This window comes from Phyllobates terribilis, unplaced genomic scaffold (genome assembly GCF_046119375.1).
Source record: "Phyllobates terribilis strain yellow unplaced genomic scaffold, ASM4611937v1 Scaffold_2__4_contigs__length_985480577, whole genome shotgun sequence".
Classification (NCBI taxonomy): Eukaryota; Metazoa; Chordata; class Amphibia; order Anura; family Dendrobatidae; genus Phyllobates; species Phyllobates terribilis.
Window position 1 is genome coordinate 335310723 of NW_027362762.1, and position 24091 is coordinate 335334813.

Here is a 24091-nt window from a genome sequence, read left to right on the forward strand (position 1 = left end):
TGCTTGTGTGAAGTGAATAGAGGAGGTCGACAGGATGGCGTATGCACAGCTGCAAACCTCTGAAGGACCCTGCATCTTGTTGTTCGGGGGACGTTGGAGGCACCAGCAGCTTCAAAAACTTGTCTGCTGCTATGACAAGGCTTTTTTGCCGCTGCTCTTTTAACCTGACGTAATTGCCTGTAGGAAAGTGTCCTCAATTTGCCCTTATCAGCACGCACACGTGTGTACTGTGAATCAGCTACATACTTCTTGATTGCCAAGACACTTCATCCTGATCATCGCACAATGTTGATTGTAGTCATGCCTTGACCTAAACACTCCACAATTTGTTGCTTCTCAGCAGCCGACACATCCTTTTTCTTTCCCATTTTGGCAGAAAATGTAGGCTGCTTAATAATGTGAGACAGCCTTCTTAAGTAGTCTTGCCTTTCATTGGACACACCTGCCAAACTAATTAGCACAGGTGTCTTCAATTGCTTACAGTGATATAAAGAGCCCTGACACATATCACCATCAATGAGTTTAACTGACAAACAAACAAATTCTTCCCTTATCACTCCTAAACACTTTTTGCATAATAATTTGGAACACAGTGTACATGTGCTTTTCCACAAAACACCAGTGGTTCACGTAGTGAATCTTACAGTTCTAACTTGCCAACCGTGGTCTGTATGGAGTTGTTCAATAAAGGGCCCAAAATTAAGATAACATAGATGGGAGAGGTCTCTATGAATAGGAATTCCTAAGTATTTGATACCCTGTGAGGGCCAGGCAAAGGGAAAGTTGGACTGGATGGAATCCTATATGGATTTGGGGAGGGAGACATCGAGGGCCTCAGACTTCGCTGCATTGATTTTAAAATTTGACCATGTAACAAAGTTATTTCAGCCATAACAGCATGGATGGATATATGTGATTGAGTGATATATACTAGGACATCATCAGCAAATAGAGAGCACTTGTACTCGGTGCCTCCCACCTCAATCCACCTAATATTGGGGTTATGGCGAATTGATGAGAGCAGGTGCTCCGTCACTAGGATGTATAAGAGAGGGGACAGAGGACATCCCTGCCTTGTCCCATTGGTGATTGTGAAAGGTGATGAAAATGTTCTGATGCACCCCCTGGGCCTTGGGACACCCGGAGCCGGACCCTTTTTGGTGGATGCTGGTGGTTGTAGTCTTCGTGGCGGTGACCCGGTTCCGTGGCTCAGGGTGGTCAAACCAGTGGCGGAACTATTTATGTGGTTTTGATGTTTAAATGTCCGACTATGCCACCCGTGGATTGCGGTCAGAGTGAACCGCCGCTGCAGGGCAGACCGCTGAGGCTGGTGTTGTGGGTGCAGCAGAGCGTAGCATAACTCCCCACGGGAGGAGTATAGCCTCAGGGCAGTGTATGCGGAGGATGGGGGCGATGGTGCAGGGCAGCAGCAGTAACGACACGGAGTCAGTGATGCAGTCCAGGGCCTTTACTCACAGTTCTTATTATCCAGACCACGTCTGCAGGTAACGGCTGCCCACGTCGTACTGTGCTCACCAGGTGAGGGGCTCAGACAACTCCCAGATAACTTTGGAGCGCTTCACAGGACCCCCTTTGTGTGTCCTTTGTCTGGCCTTTCTTACCAACCCTTCTGTCCGGCTGCCTCGGGCCTCCTCTTGGTAAACTTGGTGCCAGTTTCCCTGACCCTATGTGGTGCCTTCCTAGCGGGTGTAGCGAGGGGCTACGACACATAAAATGTCACAGCTTCCGGTTTCAAGCTGAGGGTCGTTTCCTGCCTCCACTAGTTTCGGGGACCGGTCTCCCCCTTTGGCCTGACCCCTCCACGCAGGTGGATTCGGGCGTGCGGTGGCGACTCGCCCGTCCGCACCCCTGGGATCCCTTCATTCCTCATTCCTGGAGCCTTCTCCGCTACTCTTCCTTCCTTCTCCCTCTTCCAGGCCTGGGCCTCTGTTACCAGGCCCGCCTCCGGAGCAGAGCTCATGCAGAGCCCCTGCTCCCTGCCACTTCTGCTCAGACTTCTCTGCACTGAACTAAGATGGTGCCCACCTTTTATACTCCCTTCTCAATGCACCCAGGAACTGCTTCCTCCCTGCTCCTGCACTACAGGGTTCCCCTTCCTCAGTGTTCCCTCCCCCCACTCCAGCCAGGGACATGGACTGTCGTGCCCATCTCAGAGGCATATTGGTCGCCCTGCCCCACGGCAATGTGGTGTAATGCATGCAGGTGTCGGGTCCTGATCCACACTCCATCCTTACCTGAGAGTGAGATATCACACCTCTGGGTGAGGTGCAATACCTCTGTAGCAACCGAGCCCTCAGGGTGCTACAGTTCCATTTATCTTCAGCCTAGGTGACGTATTGTGATACAGGGCCGTGATTTTGGCTATAAAAGGGTCCCCTAGACCCCTACCCCAAGCTTTTTAAGAGAATCATATATGGCGTGCCAGGAGACTCTATGGAATGCTTTCTCAGCATCCAACGAGAGTATCTAATTACAAATTTTTAACTGCATCTAGCCCAGGAAATACTTTGTGCCTAGTAGCAGTGTCTGCAAGTCAGCGGATTATCCCGGCTGTTAAGCAAGCTACACCACCTGTAGTTTGGACACTTAATTTTTTAAAAGGAAATGCTTCGGGACCACGGGATACTCAGTGAAGAGCATCAGGAGGCACCCCAAAGCATATGGGCTGGGACTGGCAGTAGGATGCCTTGCGGTGGACAGCCGAGCTCGATCCTTATAAAAGCTTTTTAACTGCAGCAGCTTTAGTGGACGCTACTGGAGCTGGAATTACGCGGCTGCTGGCATGAGACTTGCCCTCCAATAGATCCTTGTAAATGGATTTAAAGTGTATTCATTCAAATTAGAGAGACAAATTAAATTAAAAAGCTTAGAGCTGCCTCCACCACAGGGGGGGCTCGCTCGACCCACCAGCGGACAGGCACCAGTATTGGGAGAGGGGGGCTGGCCGTCAGGGTTCACCGCGGCTCTGGCACAAACCCGGCGACACGGAGGTGGCACGGGCAGGAGCGGACTGAACGTGTCGGCTTCTCACTTTTTGGATTTTAGAAGGGCATGACATGCCTATATTTGTGTCTCCCCCTCCTTTTACTCCTCCACCTCTTTTCTTTTCGCATGACTATATGTACTTGTCACTTTTCCATGTGTTAGTTATGTCTTCTGAGCAGTTTGTCAGCTTTTGGACACCTTTGAAGGTGTTTTCTATGTGTTTCTATGTGTTTTTGTTTGCCTGCCATTGGTTTTAACGGTGTTCGAAGGTGTTCGACGAACAGTTCGACGAACAGTTCGGCGAACACATGGGTGTTCGACGAACCGAACCGAACTCGAACACTACGGGGGTGGCTCAACACTACTTTTCAGTACATTTTATGCTGACATAAATATTGTCACTACAACTCATCCCACAAACAAATTAAGCCCTTATACAGCTATTTACAAGGAAAAATTAAAGAATTATGGCTCTTGAAAGAAGGGGAGGGAGAAACAAAATTGCAAAAAGGAAAATTGGTAGTGATGGGAAGGGTTTAAAGCAAGGGTGGACATAATGGGGCATTAGTGCAACCTGCGCAGGTGCACATGGGGCCCAAGAGGTAAGGGGTCCCACCTCCACTTCCAATGCAGCAAGCAGTTTCTGTAACTGTGCCCATATACTGTTCTTTCACACGGAACCTCTTCTGTCTGTGTACGCCTCTGGTTTATGGCATGTGATGGCCATGGCTTAATGTTTATACAGTATTTTCATGTTTAACATTTTTCAGAAGCCATTCATAAATATGCTACAGAAATAGTAGTTCTTTACCTCCAAGCCCAGGTCGTAGTCTGTTGTCATAACCATCCAGCAAACCATCGAGTATCCGTGTAAATATGGTGATGTTATCATTTGTGTCTTCTTTGATTGAAGCAGTAGTCATCTGTGAAATACTGGTTTAACATAGATAAAAATGCGTCACTTTATGGATAACTAATATACTAGAACTTTGAATTTTTCTCATAAACAGCATAATCCTTAATAGTTAACATTTAAATCTTAAAATCTATTACATTTTGTACAGAAGTGCAGGCACATCTCTTAAGCTGTAAATGTCAGCTTAGAACTGTTTCTGTGTGCTTGATCTGTGGCCAATGGTTTGATCTTTGGATCGCTACTTTTCTAAATGTTTGAATCACTACTTTTCTAATCTGCTTATCCCATACGTCAAATATTTAATCCATCAAGGAAAAAATATCTCAAACATACGTGTTCCCTAATTATGATTGTTAAATATAATAGTAGCCCTATAAAGTTCATGGTGATCTAGAGCTTCTCATGTTAGATTAGAAAACAGCATAATATAATTAGAGCGCAATTAGTGTAATTAGTGTACTTCTAATATGAAAAAAATAGATATAAATTTGCATAATCCCCTATTTTGATTTGCTCTCTGAAAAAAACAGTCAGTAGTTGAGTCAGATAGATGGATAATTACACTTATTTAAAAACCCCAAAGCGCAAAGTTATGTACAGTACAGACCAAAAGTTTGGACACACCTTCTCATTTAAAGATTTTTCTGTATTTTCATGACTATGAAAATTGTACATTCACCCTGAAGGCATCAAAACTATGAATTAACACATGTGGAATTATATACTTAACAAAAAAGTGTGAAACAACTGAAAATATGTCTTATATTCTAGGTTCTTCAAAGTAGCCACCTTTTGCTTTGATGACTGCTTTGCACACTCTTGGCATTCTCTTGATGAGCTTCAAGAGGTAGTCACCAGAAATGGTCTTCCAACAATCTTGAAGGAGTTCCCAGAGATGCTTAGCACTTGTTGGCCCTTTTGCCTTCACTCTGCGGTCCAGCTCACCCCAAACCATCTCGATTGGGTTCCGGTCTGGTGACTGTGGAGGCCAGGTCATCTGGCGTAGCACCCCATCACTCTCCTTCTTGGTCAAATAGCCCTTACACAGCCTGAAGGTGTGTTTGGGTCATTGTCCTGTTGAAAAATAAATGATGGTCCAACTAAACACAAACCGGATGGAATAGCATGCCGCTGCAAGATGCTGTGGTAGCCATGCTGGTTCAGTATGCCTTCAATTTTGAATAAATCCCAAACAGTGTCACCAGCAAAGCACCCCCACACCATCACACCTCCTCCTCCATGCTTCACGGAGGGAACCAGGCATGTAGAGTCCATCCGTTCACCTTTTCTGCGTCGCACAAAGACACGGTGGTTGGAACCAAAGATCTCAAATTTGGACTCATCAGACCAAAGCACAGCTTTCCACTGGTATAATGTCCATTCCTTGTGTTCTTTAGCCCAAACAAGTCTCTTCTGCTTGTTGCCTGTCCTTAGCAGGGTTTCCTAGCAGCTATTTTACCATGAAGGCCTGCTGAACAAAGTCTCCTCTTAATAGTTGTTGAAGAGATGTGTCTGCTGCTAGAACTCTGTGTGGCATTGACCTGGTCTCTAATCTGACCTGCTGTTAACCTGCGATTTCTGAGGCTGGTTACTCGGATAAACTTAACCTCAGAAGCAGAGGTGACTCTTGGTATTCCTTTCCTGGGGCGGTCCTCATGTGACCCAGTTTCTTTGTAGCGCTTGATGGTTTTTGCAACTGCACTTGGGGACACTTTCAAGGTTTTCCAAATTTTTCGCACTGACTGACCTTTATTTCTTAAAGTAATGATGGCCACTCTTTTTTCTTTACTTAGCTGCTTTTTTCTTGCCATAATACAAATTCTAACAGTCTATTCAGTAGGACTATCAGCTGTGTATCCACCTGACTTCTGCACAACACAACTGATGGTCCCAACCCCATTTATAAGGCAAGAAATCCCACTTATTAAACCTGACAGGGCACACCTGTGAAGGGAAAACCATTTACAGTGACTACCTCTTGAAGCTCATCAAGAGAATGCCAAGAGTGTGCAAAGCTGTCATCAAAGCAAAAGGTGGCTACTTTGAAGAACCTAGAATATAAGACATATTTTCAGTTGTTTCACACTTTTTTATTAAGTATATAATTCCACATGTGTTAATTCATAGTTTTGATGCTTTCAGTGTGAATGTACAATTTTCATAGTCATGGAAATACAGAAAAATCTTTAAATGAGAAGGTGTGTCCAAACTTTTGGTCTGTACTGTACATATATGTCAGCGCTGGAGTCACCATGTTTTGAGAGGGCTCAGGAGCTGAGCATCCTCCACCTGCATTAGACGCTAGCTAAGTTACATAGCCTCTATCTGTCTCTAACAGCAGCTCAGATCACTGATTTTAACCATTTAGATGCCGCTGTCAATCCCTGACAGCTGCATTTAAATGGAGTAGTTGCTGCGGTGCTCGTGGACACAAGCTTACATCAACCCCTCCATAATGCAATCATGGGGTAGCTAAAGGTTACAATGGCAGTCAGGGGCTTGTGGAAGATACTGCCATCTTGGTACTCCTCACTGCCATTTTGGCTCTAGTGTCAAGCTCAGTCGCAGGCTGAACTTCATAGGGGATGACTATTTTTACTTGATATTGCAATATTGCTGTGTTACTAAAGTCCCCCAGACACATTAGACTAATGTTGGCTGAAGCCTCTGACAGTTTCGACCAATGGTCTAACGTGTATGGAGGTGACAGCTAACTGATGGGTGTAGGAGATGTTGATTGGACATATCCAATTTCGATTGTTCTCCTGAAGATAAGCCACCGGTTCAAGTCAGCCGATGACTTACTCATCAAGAACACAGGAGCGCTCAACTGAATGAGTGCTCCTGTGTATGGGTGAGATAGCTGTGCATCTTTAGGCCAACATCCATCTAATGTGTACGAGGACCTTTAGTAACCAAGTTGAGAGGTCTTCTCTCAAAGACCAAATTGTGTCATAGTCTTTGTAGCAATGTACAAGTAACATGAATATAATTTACACTTTCTTTGGGCTGTGCAAGTTTTTGAAGCTTTGACCTTTATTGAAATAAATAGGAATGAATAGAAACCATGGGAAGATGAGTTTATGTGGGTATGTTTGGGCTGTAACAATGGCATTTCTCCTTCACTATTGGATTGACAACCTCATATGCTATTATGCATAAGTGCATAGTTAAGTTACAGAACTATAGTAATTCACATTAGTTACAGATATGGAAGAAAAGCACAGATAGGAAAAGGAAAGCTAAGGATAAACAATAGTTGTAACAAGAGAAAATCAGAGCATACCACGTTAGCCTATAATCATAACATCCTGGAACCATAATAGAGCTCCACATGATGGCTAAAAAGTCTCATGCGTTTCTTGCACATAGAAAGCCCATAATCATAGTACTAAGGGTGTTCTACTGCACCAGAAACACATTTGATTTTTTAGTGGTCATGTGGAACTCTGTTTTTTATGCATTATAAAGAATTTTAATATCTTAAGTGATTGTTGTGTCAAAAAGCCCTCTTTTTTGACTAGTGCATTTTAGCATGGCCGTGCAGAAAAAAAGCCCACTTCCAATTTGTCAGGGCCTATGCTGAAAAATATGAAGACTACTGGGATTACATACTCTAGAATGATGAGACCAAGATAAATGTGTTTGGAACTGATGGCTTCAAAACTATATGGCATCACAAAGGTGAGGAGTAAAAAGTAAAATGCTTAGTGCCTACAGTGAAACATGGTGGTGGCTGTGTCTTTATGTGGGACTGCATCAGTGCTTCTGGGTTCATTGTTGGTACCATGAATTTATAGATGTGCTGCTTAATATTAAAAGAGAAGATGCTACCACCTTTCCGCGCCCTTGGTAAATGTGCACTTTTCCAACTTGACAATGATCCAAAACACACATCTAAAGCCTCTGTTGCATTTCTGAAGAACAGGATGAAAGTGATTCAGTGGCCAAGTATGTCTCCTAATCTGAACCCAATCGACCATCTATGGGGAGTTCTGAAGAGACAAGTTGAGCATCACTCACATGAGCATATAAGACGGGCGAGTGCTGTGCGATGTTTTATCGCATAGCACTCAGAAAAGTGGCACTGCACAATGGGGCAGTGCAGATCTGCGATTATTTTGTCATGCCGACTGCATTTAAAAATCTGATAGCACGCACCCATACAAGTCTATGGGTGCGTGTGAAACATCAGACTGCCGTCGAATGTCATCCGAGGGTGGTCCAATTACCGCGGATCTTGGCAATGGAGGAGATGGAGAAATTACTTTCCCTGTCTCCTCCACACCTGTGCTGTGATTCTCTCATGTGAGAAAATCAGAGCACAGTGCACTGACACTTGGCTCAAACTCCAAGGCTCGTCCAGGCTCTAAAAGAGATCATTCTTGAAGAATGGAAAATAATACATTTTGCAATATGTCACCAACTTGTTCATTTCGTGTCTAGAAGAATTGGTGCTGCCCTTAAAAATCATGGCGGTCATACAAAATACTAGATGTAGTTGTTTTTGATGTGGGGTATATTAATTTTTCCATCAATTAGTTTGAGTAGAGCTGAAGATTTTGTAATGAAAGTTATATTATTATTCTTACTTTCAAGTTATGGGTTAAAAAATGTTTTATGAAACTCTCAGCCTTGTAAAAATTGTTTTTCTGTTCAGTTGGATACTGATTAAAATCTGACTTTATATATATATATATATATATATATATATATATATATATGTATATACATACAGTACAGACCAAAAGTTTGGACACATCTTCTCATTTAAAGATTTTTCTGTATTTTCATGACTATGAAAATTATACATTCACCCTGAAGGCATCAAAACTATGAATTAACACATGTGTAATTATATACTTAACAAAAAAATGTGAAACAACTGAAAATGTGTCTTATATTCTAGGTTCTTCTAAGTAGCCACCTTTTGCTTTGATGACTGCTTTGCACACTCTTGGCATTCTCTTGATGAGCTTCAAGAGGTAGTCACCGGAAATGGATTTCATTTCACAGGTGTGCCCTGTCAGGTTTAATAAGTGGGATTTCTTGCCTTATAAATGGGATTGGGACCATCAGTTGTGTTGTGCAGAAGTCTGGTGGATACACAGCTGATAGTCCTACTGAATAGACTGTTAGAATTTGCATTATGGCAAGAAAAAAGCAGCTAAGTAAAGAAAAACGAGTGGCCATCATTACTTTAAGAAATGAAGGTCAGTCAGTTCGAAAAATTGGGCAAACTTTGAAAGTGTCCCCAAGTGCAGTTGCAAAAACCATCAAGCGCTACAAAGAAACTGGCTCACATGAGGACCGCCCCAGGAAAGGAAGACCAAGAGTCACCTCTGCTTCTGAGGATAAGTTTATCCGAGTCACCAGCCTGAGAAATTGCATGTTAACAGCAGCTCAGATTAGAGACCAGGTCAATGCCACACAGAGTTCTAGCAGCAGACACATCTCTTCAACAACTATTAAGAGGAGACTTTGTGCAGCAGGCCTTCATGGTAAAATAACTGCTAGGAAACCACTGCTAAGGACAGGCAACAAGCAGAAGAAACTTGTTTGGGCTAAAGAACACAAGGAATGGACATTAGACCAGTGGAAATCTGTGCTTTGGTCTGATGAGTCCAAATTTAAGATCTTTGGTTCCAACCACTGTGTCTTTGTGCGACCCAGAAAAGGTGAACGGATGGACTCTACATGCCTGGTTCCCACGGTGAAGTATGGAGGAGGAGGTGTGATGGTGTGGGGGTGCTTTGCTGGTGACACTGTTGGGGATTTATTCAAAATTGAAGGCATATTGAACTAGCATGGCTACCACAGCATCTTGCAGCGTCATGCTATTCCATCCGGTTTACGTTTAGTTGGACCACCATTTATTTTTCAACAGGACAATGACCACAAACACACCTCTAGGCTGTGTAAGGGCTATTTGACCAAGAAGGAGAGTGATGGGGTGCTACGCCAGATGAACTGGCCTCCACAATCACCAGATCTGAACCCAATCGAGATGGTTTGAGGTGAGCTGGACCGCAGAGTGAAGGAAAAGGGCCAACAAGTGCTAGGCATCTCTGGTAACTCCTTCAAGATTGTTGGAAGACCATTTCTGGTGACTACCTCTTGAAGCTCATCAAGAGAATGCCAAAAGTGTGCAAAGCAGTCATGAAAGCAAATGGTGTCTACTTTGAAGAACCTAGAATATAAGACATATTTTCAGTTGTTTCACACTTTTTTGTTAAGTATATAATTCCCCATGCGTTAATTCATAGTTTTGATGCCTTCAGTGTGAATGTACAATTTTCATAGTCATGAAAATACAGAAAAATCTTTAAATGAGAAGGTGTGTCCAAACTTTTGGTCTGTACTGTATATACACACATACACACACACACAATGCCATGTAAAAGTATTTATACCCTGTGAACTTTTCCATATTTTCTGACATTACACCCACAAACTTAAATATATTTTATTGAGATTTTATGTGATACACCAACACAAAGTAGCAGGTATTTGTGAAGTGTAAAGGGGATGAATCATGATTTCCTAAATATTTAAAAAATATAAATCTGAAAATTTTGACGAGCACTTGTATTCAGCCCCCATGTATTTTGCTACCCCTAAATAAAATTAAGAGTGGCAAATTGCCACTAGAAGTCACAAAATTGGTAAATTGACTCCACCTGTATGTAATTTATTCTCAGTATAACTAAAGATGTTATGAAGGCCTCAGGGGTTTGTTTGAGAACATTGGGGATCAAACAGCATCATGAAAACCAAAGAAAAACACCAGACAGGTCAGGGATAACAATTACACTACAAGCCCCCTGAAGAAGACAAGGGCGAAACGTGCGTAGGGTCGGCGAGGCTGACCGCACATACTCATAAATCATGCCACATCAGACAATTACCAACCTATAATGATCAAAACCCTGTTACATGCTGATTGGCAATTCTGCATTTACTGCACATTACCTGCACTTTACTATTTGTTGAAGGGAAATATGGTCACTTAAGCAGAAACTGCATGAGTTTGCTTATGTACATATTGCACAAGGAGCACTTTACTGCTTGATGGTTGATTTACTTTTCTGTAGCTGGGATGATCTTTTTATTAATATTTAACTGGGACATAATGAGGTGCCCTGATTATTGATCATAATGCTGTACTAAATCCCTCGCTTTCATGGTATGCACTTTCACTTATTCTATGGTATTTTTTATCAACTATTTTAATAAAGATTATTTGTTTGACAAAATAGTCTCAGCTCATCTTAAACATAATGGTTTGGAGGAACATAGTGTTATAGGTCAGAGATAAAGTTGTGGAGAAGAGTAAAGCAGGTTTAGCTTGAAAAAATAGCCCAAGCTCTGAACATCTCATGGAGCACTGTTCAATACATCATCCAAACAGGAAAGGAATATGACCACAAAGCTAACAAGACATGACCGGCTACCTAAACAGACATTCCAAGCAAGGAGAACACTAATTAGAGAAACAGCCAAGAGGCCCATGGTCAAACTGGAGGAGCTACAGAGATCCATAGCTCAGGTGGTAAAATCTATCCACAGGACAACTGTTAGTCATATACTCTACAAATCTGGCATTCATGGAATAGTGCTAAGAAGAATGCCACTTTTGAAAGCAAGCCATAAGAAATCCAGTTTGGAGTTTGCAAAAAGCCATGTAGAGGACACAGCTAGCATGTGGAGGAAGGTTGCTCTGGTAAGATGAGGCTGAAGTAAAACTTTTTGGGCTAAATGTAAAACACTATATGTGGAAAACTCACCCCCCCTCCCTTCAAAAATGATGGTGGCAGCATCATGCTGTGCGGATGCATTTCTTTAGCCGGGACTAGGGAGCTGGGTAGAGTTGATGGATGGAGCTAAATGCAATGTAATTCTGGAGGATTGGAGGCTGCACCTTACAGCAGGACAATGACATACTAAACATACGGCTAGAGCTACAATGGAATGGTTTAGATCAAAGCATATTCATGTGTTTGAGTGGCCAAGTCAAAGTCCAGACCTAAATCCCCTTAAGAATCTGACTTGAAAATTGCATTAAAGAATCTGTGAGCTGGTAAAATCTAATGGATTCATTTGCTGATGATAGTTCAGCATCTGTAACTGGAGTATGATCCAGATAAATAGCGCCAAAATGCTGTAGCAAATCATCAAACTATGTTACAAGAGAACACAGCTGTTCCAGGCAATAACTTCTTGACAGAAATGTAATGTTAGCGTGTGTAATTGAGTTTGATATATCACCCCCTCTGGGGATCTATTGCTACGTTTCATATTTTTAAACAAGAGCAAATACATAAAACATCATCCATATTTAACAGATGCATGAATATTATTTTGCATATGTCCTTGTGGTTTATTTCTGAGGATATAATAACACATTCAGGTCTATTATGTCAATAATAATATGAAAAGAAATCATCCCCGTTATGTCACATGGTACAACGCTTTGTGAAATAATATGTTATCGATATTTTTATATGATTGGATGGAAGCTATGGCTATAGCTCCATGGTAAGTTTTAGTCGTACAGGGTACCTAGGATGTTACAGTGAAAGTCACTTTCTGCAAACTGAAATAGTGAAGGTCATTCCAAATTTAACTGCAACAGTCGCATGACAAAAGTCACTACGGTGCTCAAGCCCAAAATGACACAATCCTTACTTATTATGTAACTAGATGGTGGCCCGATTCTAACGCATCGGGTATTCTAGAATATGTATGTAGTTTATTTATGAAGATTTAAGAATAATGCAATGAATACACAGGATTTTCCGGGTAAAATATATACATTATCATTACATTTTATTGCTCATAGAACTTAATACAACTGAACAAAATTATTAAACAGATCATCAAAATATGTAAACCATTACATGAATATCTAACTGTATTTAAATAAATCATCGGACGAAAGAAGTACATCGACACTATAATATATTTGTTAACAATATCAACCCAAAATATTTTTGTACACCACATTTCTTGTGAATACGTTTTGACTATCTATAAGCAACTTTCCTTGTAAAGGGGTAGGAAGAACTTGCACCTTGACGTTGGATCTCATTTTAGCTCTTGAAAATGCAACGTAGAGTTGTCCATGACAAAAAAGGGCTCCGGTAGATATATGCCAACACGGTGTAGAGTTTGACCTTGTGACTTGTTTATTGTCATGGTAAAAGCTGGTTTTACTGGAAACTGTCGGCGCTGAAGCATAAATGGAAGACCGGTGTCCGAAGGACATAAATCAATGCGTGGAATGAACACTTTGTCTCATTTTGCTGATCCAGTGATCACTCTTGCTTGAATTACGTGGGAAAGGAGTCCAGTAACAATAAGGCGAGTTCCATTACATAGACCATTTTTTGTATTTAGATTCCGCAACAACATTATGATTGTTCCAACTTTGAGTTGTAGTCTGTGGGATGGCATTCCTGATGGCGTAAGACTATTTAAAAATTCAACTGGATAATGTTCTCATTCATCTTCATTGTCTACATCCAGTGAATCATCACTTTTGTACAACTTATACTCTCCAGGCATTCTATCCATCACACGGGAATTTAGCAGAGCAACATCATCGTTCTTGGGACAGAGAATTGCATGGGAAGAGGCCCTCTCAACACTGCTTTGGTCGTTCACATCAATTTCAACGCATTGTCCAAAAACATCAATTACTATGCAGTCAGTGCACAACAAGTCTTCTGGTATTTCAATAATGTTTTCTCCAAAGTTGTATTCGTTGCTAAGCTCACCGTTACCAAGTTTAAGAAGCCACTTGCTGTTCTCTGGGTCAGAAGATCACATGATGTTAATTAGTTGGAGTTTATTAAACTGTTTCCAAAGGTCAGCCATTTTTAAGCTGGACTCAATAACATTTGTTCTTGCTCCATTTGGTATGACTGGAAGGCAATTCCTAAAATCTCCGCCAATGACAATAACTTTACCTCCAAACGGAATTTCATTTTTTTCAGCGTCATTTGTAGTCATTACTTCACCTAGAAATCTGTCGATGAAACTCAAAGCGTATTTGGGTGCCATGGTGCACTCGTCAAGTACCAAAAGACTTGCGTTGTTTAACTGTCTTCCTGCAAATGTGTCTTGTTTTATTCTGGAAACTGAGATTTCATTGACTGGAACTGATATCGCAAAGACTGAATGGATAGTGCGACCTCCTCGTAAACGGTTTGCTGCAATACCTGTTGTAGCTGATGGCAAAATGACTTTTCCAAACCCTCTAACGTGATGCATTAAAACTTCATAGAGGTATGTTTTACCGCTAGCTCCTGGACCGTCAATAAAGAAACATTTTGGCCTTGCATCTGCTTGGTTTTCTATAGCACTCACAATAGTGTCATATGCAATCCGTTGTTGTTCATTTAAGGAGTTTCTCTTCTCTGATGCCAACAATAATTCGGAACCTTCGTCATACTCTGGAACTTGTGGAACTTGAATTGCAGGCTGTGGCAAATTAAAGTCTGAAAACATTTTTCCATGCAGTAGTAAGACATTTTGGACATCTTGCATGGCATAAGATTCGCAATTTTGACAATTTCCACTTCTGTTGTGAAGATGTAAGCAGTAGTGTTGAGCCACCCCGTAGTGTTCGAGTTCGGTTTGGTTCGTCGAACACCCGTGTGTTCGCCGAACTGTACGTCGAACTGTTCGTCGAACACCTTCGAACACCGTTAAAACCAATGGCAGGCAAACAAAAACACATAGAAACACATAGAAAACACCTTCAAAGGTGTCCAAAAGCTGACAAACAGCTCAGAAGACATAACTAACACATGGAAAAGTGACAAGTACATATAGTCATGCGAAAAGAAAAGAGGGGGAGGAGTAAAAGGAGGGGGAGAACACAGATCACAGATATAGGCATGTCATGCCCTTCTAAAATCCAAAAAGTGAGAAGCCGACACGGCAAGTCCGTTCCTGCCCGTGCCACCTCCGTGTCGCCGGGTTTGTGCCAGAGCCGCGGTGGACCCTGACGGCCAGCCCCCCTCTCCCAATACTGGTGCCTGTCCGCTGGTGGGTCAAGCGAGCCCCCTAGTGGTGGAGGCAGCTCTAAGCTTTTTAATTTAAATTGTCTCTCTAATTTGAATGAATACACTTTAAATCGTTTTACAAGGATCTATTGGAGGGCAAGTCTCATGCCAGCAGCCGCGTAATTCCAGCTCCAGTAGCGTCCACTAAAGCTGCTGCAGTTAAAAAGCTTTTATAAGGATCGAGCTCGGCTGTCCACCGCAAGGCATCCTACCGCCAGTCTCAGCCCCTATGCCTTGGGGTGCCTCCTGATGCTCTTCACTGAGTATCCCGTGGTCCCGAAGCATTTCCTTTGAAACAATTAAGTGTCCAAACTACAGGTGGTGTAGCTTGCTTAACAGCCGGGATAATCCACTGAATAGCAGACACTGCTACTAGGCACAAAGTATTTCCTGGGCTAGATGCAGTTAAAAATTTGTAATTAGATACTCTCGTTGGATGCTGAGAAAACATTCCATAGTGTCTCCTGGCACGCCATATATTATTCTCTTAAAAAGCTTGGGGTAGGGGTCTACAGGACCCTTTTATAGCCAAAATCACGGCCCTGTATCGCAATACGTCACCTAGGCTGAAGATAAATGGAACTGTAGCACCCTGAGGGCTCGGTTGCTACAGAGGTATTGCACCTCACCCAGAGGTGTGATATCTCACTCTCAGGTAAGGATGGAGTGTGGATCAGAACCAGACACCTGCATGCATTACACCACATTGCCGTGGGGCAGGGCGACCAATATGCCCCTGAGATGGGCACGACAGTCCCTGTCCCTGGCTGGAGTGGGGGGAGGAAACACTGAGGAAGGGGAACCCTGTAGTGCAGGAGCAGGGAGGAAGCAGTTCCTGCGTGCAATGAGAAGGGAGTATAAAATGTGGGCACCATCTTAGTTCAGTGCAGAGAAGACTGAGCAGAAGTGACAGGGAGCAGGGGCTCTGCATGAGCTCTGCTCCGGAGGCGGGCCTAGTAACAGAGGCCCAGGCCTGGAAGAGGGAGAAGGAAGGAAGAGGAGCGGAGAAGGCTCCAGGAATGAGGAACGAAGGGATCCCAGGGGTGCGGACGGGCGAGTCGCCAAAGCACGCCCGAATCCACCTGCGTGGAGGGGTCAGGCCAAAGGGGGAGACCGATCCCCGAAACTAGTGGAGGTGGGAAACGACCATCAGCTAGAAACCGGAGGCTGTGACATTTTATGTGGCGCAGCCCCTCGCTACACCCGCTAGGAAGGCACCACATAGGGTCAGGGAAACTGGCGCTAAGTTTACCAAGAGGAGGCCAGAGGCAGCCGGACAGAAGGGTTGGTAAGAAAGGCCAGACAAAGGACACACAAAGGGGGTCCTGTGAAGTGCTCCAAAGTTATCTGGGAGTTGTCTGAGCCCCTCACCTGGTGAGCACAGTACGACGTGGGCAGCCGTTACCTGCAGAAGTGGTCTGGATAATAAGAACTGTGAGTAAAGGCCCTGAACTGCATCACTGACTCCGCGTCGTTACTGCTGCTGCACCATCACCCCCATCCTCCGCATACACTGCCCAGAGGCTATACTCCTCCCGTGGGGAGTTATGCTACGCTCTGCTGCACCCACAACACCAGCCTCAGCGGTCTGCCCTGCAGCGGCGGTTCACTCTGACCGCAATCCACGGGTGGCGTAGTCGGACATTTAAACATCAAAACCACATAAATAGTTCCGCCACTGGTTTGACCGCCCTGAGTGATGGAACCGGGTCGCCGCCACGGAGACTACAACCACCAGCATCCACCAAAAAGGGTCCGGCTCCGGGTGTCCCAAGGCCCAGGGGGCGCGTCAGAACATTTTCATCACCTTTCATAATCACCAATGGGACAAGGCAGGGATGTCCTCTGTCCCCTCTCTTATACATCCTAGTGACGGAGCACCTGCTCTCATCAATTCGCCATAACCCCAATATTAGGTGGATTGAGGTGGGAGGCTCCGAGTACAAGTGCTCTCTATTAGCTGATGATGTCCTAGTATATATCACTCAATCACATATATCCATCCCTGCTCTTATGGCTGAAATAGATCACTTTGTTACATGGTCAAATTTTAAAATCAATGCAGCGAAGTCTGAGGCCCTCGATGTCTCCCTCCCCAAATCCATACAGGATTCCATCCAGTCCAACTTTCCCTTTGCCTGGCCCTCACAGGGTATCAAATACTTAGGAATTCCTATTCATAGAGACCTCTCCCGTCTATGTTATCTTAATTTTGGGACCTTTATTGAACAGCTCCATACAGACCACGGTTGGCAAGTTAGAACTGTAAGATTCACTACGTGAACCACTGGTGTTTTGTGGAAAAACACATGTACACTGTGTTCCAAATTATTATGCAAAAAGTGTTTAGGAGTGATAAGGGAAGAATTTGTTTGTTTGTCAGTTAAACTCATTGATGGTGATGTGTGTCAGGGCTCTTTATATCACTGTAAGCAATTGCAGACACCTGTGCTAATTAGTTTGGCAGGTGTGTCCAATGAAAGGCAAGACTACTTAAGAAGGCTGTCCCACATTATTAAGCAGCCTACATTTTCTGCCAAAATGGGAAAGAAAAAGGATGTGTCGGCTGCTGAGAAGCAACAAATTGTGGAGTGTTTAGGTCAAGGCATGACTACAATCAACATTGTGCGATGATCAGGAAGAAGTGTCTTGGCAATCAAGAAGTATATAGCTGATTCACAGTACACACGTGTGCGTGCTGATAAGGGCAAATTGAGGACTCTTTCCTACAGGCAATTACGTCAGGTTAAAAGAGCAGCGGCAAAAAAGCCTTGTCATAGCAGCAGAAAAGTTTTTGAAGCTGCTGGTGCCTCCATCGTCCCCCGGTGCCTCCACGGATAAGTGCCGTGCAACGCTCGATGGTCCAGATGGATGGAGTGGAGGATGGCTGGTTGATGGACACCCCACGCAAACACGGCTACATTGCCAACAAGGAGGAGGTGGAGTAATGTTTTGGGCTGGAATCATGGAGAGAGAGATTGTCGGCCCCTTTAGGATCCTTGAAGGGGTAAAGATGAACTCCATAATGTATGTGGAGTTTCTCAAACAGCACTTCCTGCCATGGTTCAAGAAGAAGAAAGGTGTATTCCACAGCAAGATCATTTTCATGCATGATAATGCACCGTCTCATGCTGCACATAACACATCTGCATCTCTGGCTGATATGGGCATAAAAGGGGACAAACTTATGGTGTGACCCCCATGCTCCCCTGACCTCTACCCCATTCACAACCTCTGGAGCATCATCAAAAGGAGTGTCTATAATGGCGGGAGGCAGTTCACATCTAAGCAACAGCTCTGGGAGGGTATTCTGTCCTCATGCAAAACAATTGAAGCAGAAACCATCCAAAACCTGACAAATTCAATGGACGAGAGAGTTCAGAAGCTCCTTCCGAACAAGGGGTCCTATGTGCAAATGTAACATCACCTAGAATAAAGTTTTGAGTTGAAAACTGTTTGATTTCAGTTTCTAATAACCTGCTAATGCTTATAATTTCAAAAATGACCATTTTTTTGGTCTTTATTAAAATGAAAAGGTTGATCGAAGAGTGTGGGGGATCTGAGAGTGTGGCATCCCAGTAGTCAGGATTACTTCGAATTCTGACAATCTGAGGGTCATGTTGCAGGTAGTGCAGCAAGAAGGCACTTATGTGTCTTGCGCATCTCGGAGCCCCAAAATTATTTTCCGGGCTAGATGCAGCTAAAAATTATTATTAATTTTAAATCTGGTGGAGCTTAGTATAGATGGCCTAATAGAATCTGTACTGCACACTGCTACAAAGCCCAAATTATTTTCCAGCCAATATACAGATAAACATGATTAGTAATTTTAAATCTGGTGGAGCTTAGTATAGATGGCCTAAAAGAATCAGTACTGCACACTGCTACAAAGCACAAATTATTTTCCAGCCAAGATACAAATAAACATGATTAGTAATTTGAAAGCTTAAAACGGTTGGTGAGGTGATTTTAACCAATCATCAAGCTTTTACTCTCCCCAGGATGACACAGGGGTAGAAAATTCGTTTTGGATCCATGATTTGTTCATCTTTATGAACGTGAGTCTGTCTACATTATTAGTGGAGAGCCGCGTGCGCTTATCTGTCAGCACACCACCAGCAGCGCTGAACACACGTTCAGACAGAACGCTGACTGCGGGGCATGACAAGATCTCCAAGGTGTAAGTGGCTAGCTCCGGCCATTTATCCAGATTGGAAGCCCAAAAAGAGCAAGGGTCCAGTGACACAGTCATGGCTTCAATGTTTACTTGGAGATACTCCTGTACCATCGTCTCTAGGCGTTGACTATGTGTCAGACTTCTTGTCTCCTGTGGCCTTCCAAAGGATGGGCTAAAAAAGTGGTGAAATGATTCCGCAAAATTGATGTTACCAGCAGATACTGTGTTTCTGTTACGGTTTGAGTGCTGAAAACTCGACGGTCCCACGGTTGGCAAGTTGGAACTGTGAGATTCACTACGTGCACCACTGGTGTTTTGTGGAAAAGCACATGTAAGATTCTTCAACAGTCTCTGCTGATACTCCTGCATGAGTGCATCCCTTTCTATGGCAGGAATAATTTCTGCAAATTTACTTTTGTACCGGGGATCTAACAGTGTGGCAACCCAGTAGTCAGGATTATTTCTAATTCTCACAATTCGAGGGTCATGTTGCAGGTAGTGCAGCAAGAAGGCACTCATGTGTCATTCGCATCCAGGAGCACCAAGTCCCTGTTGTGTTGGTGGCGAGGTAACAATCATGCTTCCTTCCTCTGTCCTCTCCCCCCAACCTCGCACAACAGAAATGTGATCAAGGTCTCCTTCATCTGATGAGTCTTCCATCAGTTTGTCCTCCACTTCTTCCTGGGCTCCTGCACCTTCCTCACTAGTTTGGCTGTTAGCATGCGCCCTGGTAAAACCATCTCCCCCACCCTCACATGCCTGCCACCTTGGTGCTGCCAACCGTCTGGACCTTGCAGATGTTAGCCCTTCCGCATACAACTCCTCCTCCTCTACTTCCTCCACCTCCTCTTGTGCCACCACCTGACTCCGAATTCTGTTTAACATGTGCTCCAGCATGTAAATCACCGGAATAGTCATGCTGATAATGGCATCGTCAGCACTAAACATCTTCGTCGCCATTTCAAAACTGTGCAGAAGGGTGCATAGGTCCCTGATCTGAGACCACTCCTCCAGTGTGATTTTCCCCACCTCTGGATCTCGTTGGCCCAGGCTATACGTCAGAACGTATTGCACCAGGGCTTGTCGGTGCTGCCACAGTCGCTGCAACATGTGCAGAGTTGAATTCCACGGGGTAGGCACATCGCATTTTAGCCGGTGAAGTGGCAGGACCAACGATTTCTGTAGAGATGTAAGTCGCTGAGCTGCGGGATGCGAACGGCGGAAGTGAGCACACAGCGACCGTGCCCTCTGCAGAAGGCCATCTAGTCCGGGATAGTGGGCTAAAAATTGGTGGACAACCAGGTTCAGCACGTGAGCCATACAAGGCACGTGTGTGACATTGCCCCGGCGAAAGGCCGCACCCAGGTTTGCAGCATTGTCGCACACGGCCTTCCCTGGTTTCAGGTCCAGTGGAGACAACCATTCATGAAATTGGTTCTCCAGAGCTGACCACAACTCCTCAGCTGTGTGACTCACATTTCCCAGACATTTCAAAGTAAAAACCGCCTGATGACGTTGAGCCCTACTGCCAGCATAGTAAGGAGGTGTGCAGGATCCCTTCTGCGCAGTTAGAAAGCTTGTGGCATGACCAGACAGGCTTTGGGTGCAGGTGGAGGACCGAGAGGAGGTTGAGGAGGCAGAAGCAGTGGAGGAACTTTGAAATAAAGAGGATTGACGCACAACTCGTGGGGACGGCAAGACTTGGACAGCAGCCCCTTGTTCTGCTGTCACCATAGTTACTCAGTGCCCAGTCAGCGACATGTAACACCCCTGTCCATGCCTACTCGTCCAAGTGTCGGTGGTGACATGCACCCAGTCACACACAGAGTTTCTCAAAGAAGCGGTGATGTTGTGTGCGACATGCTGGTGGAGCGCAGGCACACCTTTCTTTGAGAAGTAGCGCCGACTGAGCATCTGGTACTGGGGCACTGCGACGGACATAAGGTCTCGAAAATCCTCTGTGTCCACCAGGCGGCAAGGCAGCATTTCAGTAGCCAAGAGCTTGCAGATGGTGAAATTCAACCTCTTAGCTTTCTCATGGCTAGGAGGAAATGGTCTCTTACTTGTCCACATCTGAGGGACCGAGGGCTGGCTGTTGTGCTTAGACGGGGTTGATAAGGGTGTCCCCGGCAAACTGCCGGTCTGTGAGGAAGATGCAGGCGGACATGTTAGGTTGCCTTGATCCAAAAGTGGTGCTATCGATGTCGGACAGCGCACAACACCAGCTGGTGTTACCACCTTCAAAGAAAATGATGACCTGCCAATCACACTGGCTGTTGCGGGTAAAGAGGTGGCAAGTCTGCGTCCCAAAACAGGTGTGACTGCTGTCCCCCCAGTCACAGAGGATGAAGAGGCTGCGGATGCACAAGATGTGGCAGACGGTGGTTGGCCCGGCCAGCTAGGCCGCATTGTAGCACAGTGAGCTTCCCACTGCAACTTATGCTTCATGTCCATGTGCCGGTTCATGCATGAAGCACTCAAACTATGTATTTTTTGGCCTCTACTTAGCTGTTGCTGACAAATGTTACAGATAACACGAGTTGGGTCATCTTTATCGATCTGAAAAAATGCCCAGGCTATGCAAGGCTTAGCACCCATGCGACCTGAAGAGCCACCACGACTTGAGGTGAGAGGCAGAGTTGTGTTTGAGGATGCAGTTGTTGACGTGCTTCCAGTACTACGTCTCTGTCCAGGAAGGCGCAACCTGACCTCGTCATCACTAGCATTCTCCTCCACCTCCTTTGCTGACCTCATCTCTTGGCTGACTGTGGGTTGACAGTAAGTGGGATCTCCAACCTCATCATCATCACCCTGTGTGTTATCACACCCGTCGTCCTCAGAGCCAACCTATTCCTGCCCTGACAAAAAACTTAAGTTGTCGCTCCAATGAGGTATTTGAGTCTCATCATCGTCTTCCTCAAAGTCTCCACCAACAGGAGTTACAGTTTGGGAATGAGGGTCTACATTATGGTCAGAACCTTCTGCTTCTGGTCCTGGATCCTACTCATAAAGATTCTGGGCATCAGTGCAGATCATTTCCTCATCTGGATTCACAGAAGCGCTGGAGCCGACCTCTGATTCCCAGCCTATAGTATGATTAAACAGCTCTGCAGACTCAACCATCTGTTCTACCTCATACTCAGACGGGCAGCTGGAGATTTGGGAGCTGTGAGGAAGCAAGTGCGATTGGGGTGACACCTCTGAGGACTGGAGTATTTGTGATGTTGAAGTTGATGTGGAGGAGAGCCCACTTAAAGGAGCACTTGATATCCGTTGAAGCACCTGCTGTTTTTGTGCCTCATCTGGAATTTGTAGCGATTGGCGTGGCCGTAAGAAAGGGATCTTATCACATTGTCCGCTAAAAGAAGTTGACATTTTAGTTTGGCTGGAAGATAGACTTTCTTCTGCAGATGTTACTGTTGCTTTAACACCTACCCCACGGACACAACCTTTTTTCCCCTTCCAAACATGCCTATTCCCCTTTCCACCAGCAGCAGGCCTTTTTCCACTCATTTTGGTGGTAAACTAATTCACAACTCTGTAGTTATTTGCACAAAAAAACAATGGATGGGAACCGAGCAGAGCAGAGTGGCCAAACTGTGGTATTAGGCCAAAATTATTAGCTGGGTTAGATGCAGAAAAAAATTATATTCAATTTGCAACCTGATGGAGGTCAGTATAGATGGACTATTAGAACAAGTCCCACACACTGCTAGAAGCCAAAATATTTTTTCAGAGCTAGATGCAGAAAAAAATTATATTCAATTTGCAACTTGATGGAGGTCAGTATAGATGGACTAATAGACCAAGTCCAACACACTGCTAGAAGCCCAAATATTTTTTCAGAGCTAGATGCAGATAAAAATAATTTTTAATTTTCAACCTGATGGAGGTCAGTATAGATGGACTAATAGAACAAGTCCCACACACTGCTAGAAGCCCAAATATTTTTTCATAGCTAGATGCAGAAAAAAATTATATTCAATTTGCAACCTGATGGAGGTCAGTATAGATGGACTAATAGACCAAGTCCCACACACTGCTAGAAGACCAAATATTTTTTCAGAGCTAGATGCAGAAAAAAATTATATTCAATTTGCAACCTGATGGAGGTCAGTATAGATGGACTATTAGAAAAAGTCCCACACACTGCTAGAAGCCCAAATATTTTTTCAGAGCTAGATGCAGGAAAAAATTATATTCAATTTGCAACCTGATGGAGGTCAGTATAGATGGACTAATAGAACAAGTACCACACACTGCTTGAAGCCCAAATATTTTTTCAGAGCTAGATGCAGAAAAACATTATATTCAATTTGCAACCTGATGGAGGTCAGTATAGATGGACTAATAGACCATGTCGCACACACTGCAAGAAGCCCAAATATTTTTTCAGAGCTAGATGCAGATAAAAAATATTTTTAATTTGCAACCTGATGGAGGTCAGTATAGATGGACTAATAGAACAAGTCCCACACACTGCTAGAAGCCCAAATATTTTTTCAGAGCTAGATGCAGAAAAAAATTATATTCAATTTGCAGCCTGATGGAGGTCAGTAGAGATGGACTAATAGAACAAGTCCCACACACTGCTAGAAGCCAAAATATTTTTTCAGAGCTAGATGCAGAAAAAAATTATATTCAATTTGCAACCTGATGGAGGTCAGTATAGATGGACTAATAGAACTAGTCCCACACACTGCTAGAAGTCCAAATATTTTTTCAGAGCTAGATGCAGAAAAAAATTATATTCAATTTGCAACCTGATGGAGGTCAGTATAGATGGACTAATAGACCAAGTCCCACACACTGCTAGAAGCCCAAATATTTTTTCAGAGCTAGATGCAGAAAAAAATTATATTCAATTTGCAACCTGATGGAGGTCAGTACAGATGGACTATTAGAACAAGTTCCACACAC

At 44.0% G+C, this 24091-nt stretch overlaps 1 protein-coding gene across 1 annotated transcript in view; it reads right to left on the bottom strand.

Annotated features, from left to right (window-relative positions):
- GABRA5 (gamma-aminobutyric acid type A receptor subunit alpha5) overlaps nt 1–24091 on the bottom strand; it is a 425627-nt gene that overhangs the window by 347945 nt on the left and 53591 nt on the right. Inside the window, exon 3 of the mRNA XM_073664538.1 lies at nt 3818–3939. Within this exon, the coding sequence (XP_073520639.1) occupies nt 3818–3939 (122 nt within the window). The remainder of the gene's footprint in view (nt 1–3817; nt 3940–24091) is intronic.